The 2,423-nt window shown below is 57.2% G+C and overlaps 1 protein-coding gene across 1 annotated transcript; it reads right to left on the reverse strand.

Moving 5' to 3' along the window:
- Nucleotides 1-694: 694 nt before the first annotated feature.
- LOC127296867 (non-specific lipid transfer protein GPI-anchored 14) lies at nucleotides 695-2,198 on the reverse strand. The gene is made up of 3 exons (XM_051327096.2): nucleotides 1,741-2,198; nucleotides 1,242-1,322; nucleotides 695-1,142 (listed from the first exon to the last, which is right to left on the reverse strand). Exons 1-3 carry the CDS (start codon nucleotides 2,075-2,077, stop codon nucleotides 982-984), a joined length of 579 nt encoding a protein of 192 aa, XP_051183056.1. The 5' UTR covers nucleotides 2,078-2,198; the 3' UTR covers nucleotides 695-981.
- Between the last annotated feature and the right edge of the window lie 225 nt (nucleotides 2,199-2,423).

Here is a 2,423-nt window from a genome sequence, read left to right on the forward strand (position 1 = left end):
ACAGCCTCCTTCGTGTAGAAGGTGCCGAGCCACACACGCGCACTACCGGCGGTGATTTCAGCCGCAAAATGGCTCGTAGGTCGCTGGAGAACGCCGGTGAAGCCCGTGTTGCTACGACGATGAGGAGACATCTCAACGGCAGCTGAGCTTAGAGGATTCTGTGGTGGTGTTGGAGGAGAGAAGTGATGAAGAGAGAAGTGTTGTTGGTGCTGTTGGAGGAGAAGACATGGCTATATATAGGGCGGCGAGGGGCTGAAACGGCGGAAATACTTGGCGGGAGGGAATGGGCGCGAGAACAATGGCGAGAAATCATGACGGGAAAGAAAGAGCGGGAGAGCACGAGCGGGAAAGGTTTGGCGGGAGAAATTGACGGGAAAGCTGTTCCGACGGCCCCTCACGACGTTGTCGATGTCCCCACCAGGCGAATCTGTGCCGACGGCCGCCCTCGGCACAGCTACGGGATGTGCCGACGACAAACTTGCGGCGATGGCGAAGCTGTGCCAACGGCTGATTTCATGAGCTGGCGTCGAGGCGGTCTGTGCCAACAGCCCCGACCTTTTGCCGTCGGCACCTTGGCGCATTCCCGTAGTGATATGGGCGTTCTGATTCCCATATGGTATATGGTAGGTCCTCCACTTTTGTCGATCAAATGCATCGCTCTTCACTCATCATACAAACATCAACCAGGATCATATGAGACGAACAAGGAAGCTAATTAGGGTCACCTAGGCACGCCTGATGCCATACACAACAGAAACACAAGTTGCAGTACAAGTGTACAACGCCCACAGATCATACTACTACCACTACTACCTGTTACATAGTATTAGCAGTTCTCGTAAACTTCCTCAGCTGGGCATTACGTACATTCTACAAATACAATCGCCGGTACGCGGTGCCGACCGTGTACTACATCCATCGACTCCCCTGATCTTGATTTTCGGCAGCGTTGCAGGTGTGAGTGGACGGAGATGGTCGAACTTAGAAGGGGGCGGCCAGGACGTCCGCTGGTAGGAGCAGAGCAAGGTAGCCGGCCAGCAGCGCCGCCAGTGCGACGCCGGCGGTGGCTGTCGAGGTGGCGATGGCCCCGTTGGCGGCTTGCTGGGCGCGGGAGTTGGTCGTCGACGCCGTGTTGTCCTTGCCTGCGAGGATGTATAAGCCGGTGATTGTTCAGTCAGAATTCAGAGAGTAGCTGAAGTTCCAAACTAGGTAACATGCATGTGTGGATTGTGGAGGCTCACCTGGAGTTGCAGCGGTGCCCTTTTCGCCGCCGGGGCTGAAGATGGCGGCGTCTTTCGAGTTCGGAGGGATGTGCAGCAGCTCTGCACACACACAAAAAAAATGTTGAGACTTACATTTAGCGACTCCATTGCTAGGTACAGCACAAAATCAGAGAAACTAACCAAAGCTCCCGAAATAGATCAGCAATCTAACTGCATTTCTAATATCTACTCCGTACTTATTTGCTGCAAGTCGACGAGAAAGAAAAAACGCGTGCACCAGACAGCCCGGCACATGGATGGGACGTGACCGTCGCACGCACCCTGCGTGTCGGCGGTGTCGAAGTCGTGGCGCAGCCAATGGCCATGTCACGGGCCGCAACCAACAAAACTACAGAGAATCTAGCTAGCATGCAGGCATATGCTAAGTACCATGTGGCGTATGAATGCAGGAAGTTAGGCACGGTGGCATTGTGGAACGCGACACGGCGGCAGGTCGACGGCGAGGTCATGTCAGTACCTGGGCAGTGGGAGACGTTGGCCTTGGTGGCGCCGCAGGCGGAGGGGAGGGCGAGGGCAAGGGAGGCGTTGATCTTGATGCCCAGGTTGGGGTCGTCCTTGTCCTTCACCAGCACGCAGAGGCACTTGGGGCTCTTCCCCAGCACCTGCCGCAGCCCGCCGCAGCAGTCCGGCGCCGGAGTCCGCGCCTCGCCCTGCACGTACTGCAGGCACGGCGCCAGCCCCACCAGCTGGTCCGCGCACTCGCTCCGGTCCGAGTTCATGTCCCCTCCCACTCCCACACACGCCGCCGCCGCCACCACCGCCACGAACGCCACCATCACCAACGCCGGCGCCATGACGTGGTATACTAGCCTTGTTTGCTTTGCTTGGCTAAGCTAGGAGCTGTCTCTGTGCGTTGGAGAGCTAGTGGAAGTGAAGTGACTGTGGAGTGAGCTGGTGGTGGGGTGAGGCCAGGCCGGCTGGGGTAGACAATTATAGCGAGCGGGGGCGGCCGGGGACGAGGCGGCGAAGGCGTGAAGCAGTGGGCGTGGCGTGCTCCATCGCACCACGTATACGGGGGCACGCTGTTCGGCACTTGACGCGTGCGTGGCTGATCAAGATTCTCAACTCCGTAATAACTTCAAGAATTTGCATGCGATTCAGTGGGAAAAATGTAAATCCCATACATGCATATACTGTCAT

This window comes from Lolium perenne, chromosome 4, assembly GCF_019359855.2.
Source record: "Lolium perenne isolate Kyuss_39 chromosome 4, Kyuss_2.0, whole genome shotgun sequence".
Lineage (NCBI taxonomy): Eukaryota > Viridiplantae > Streptophyta > Magnoliopsida > Poales > Poaceae > Lolium > Lolium perenne.

Coding starts and splice junctions, on each gene's coding strand:
- LOC127296867 (XM_051327096.2), bottom strand. CDS start 2,077: ATGGCGCCGGCGTTGGTGATGGTGGCGTTCGTGGCGGTGGTGGCGGCG. Junction 1,323..1,740: donor CAACGTCTCCCACTGCCCAG/GTACTGACATGA, acceptor GTGTGTGTGCAG/AGCTGCTGCACATCCCTCCG. Junction 1,143..1,241: donor GGGCACCGCTGCAACTCCAG/GTGAGCCTCCAC, acceptor ACATCCTCGCAG/GCAAGGACAACACGGCGTCG.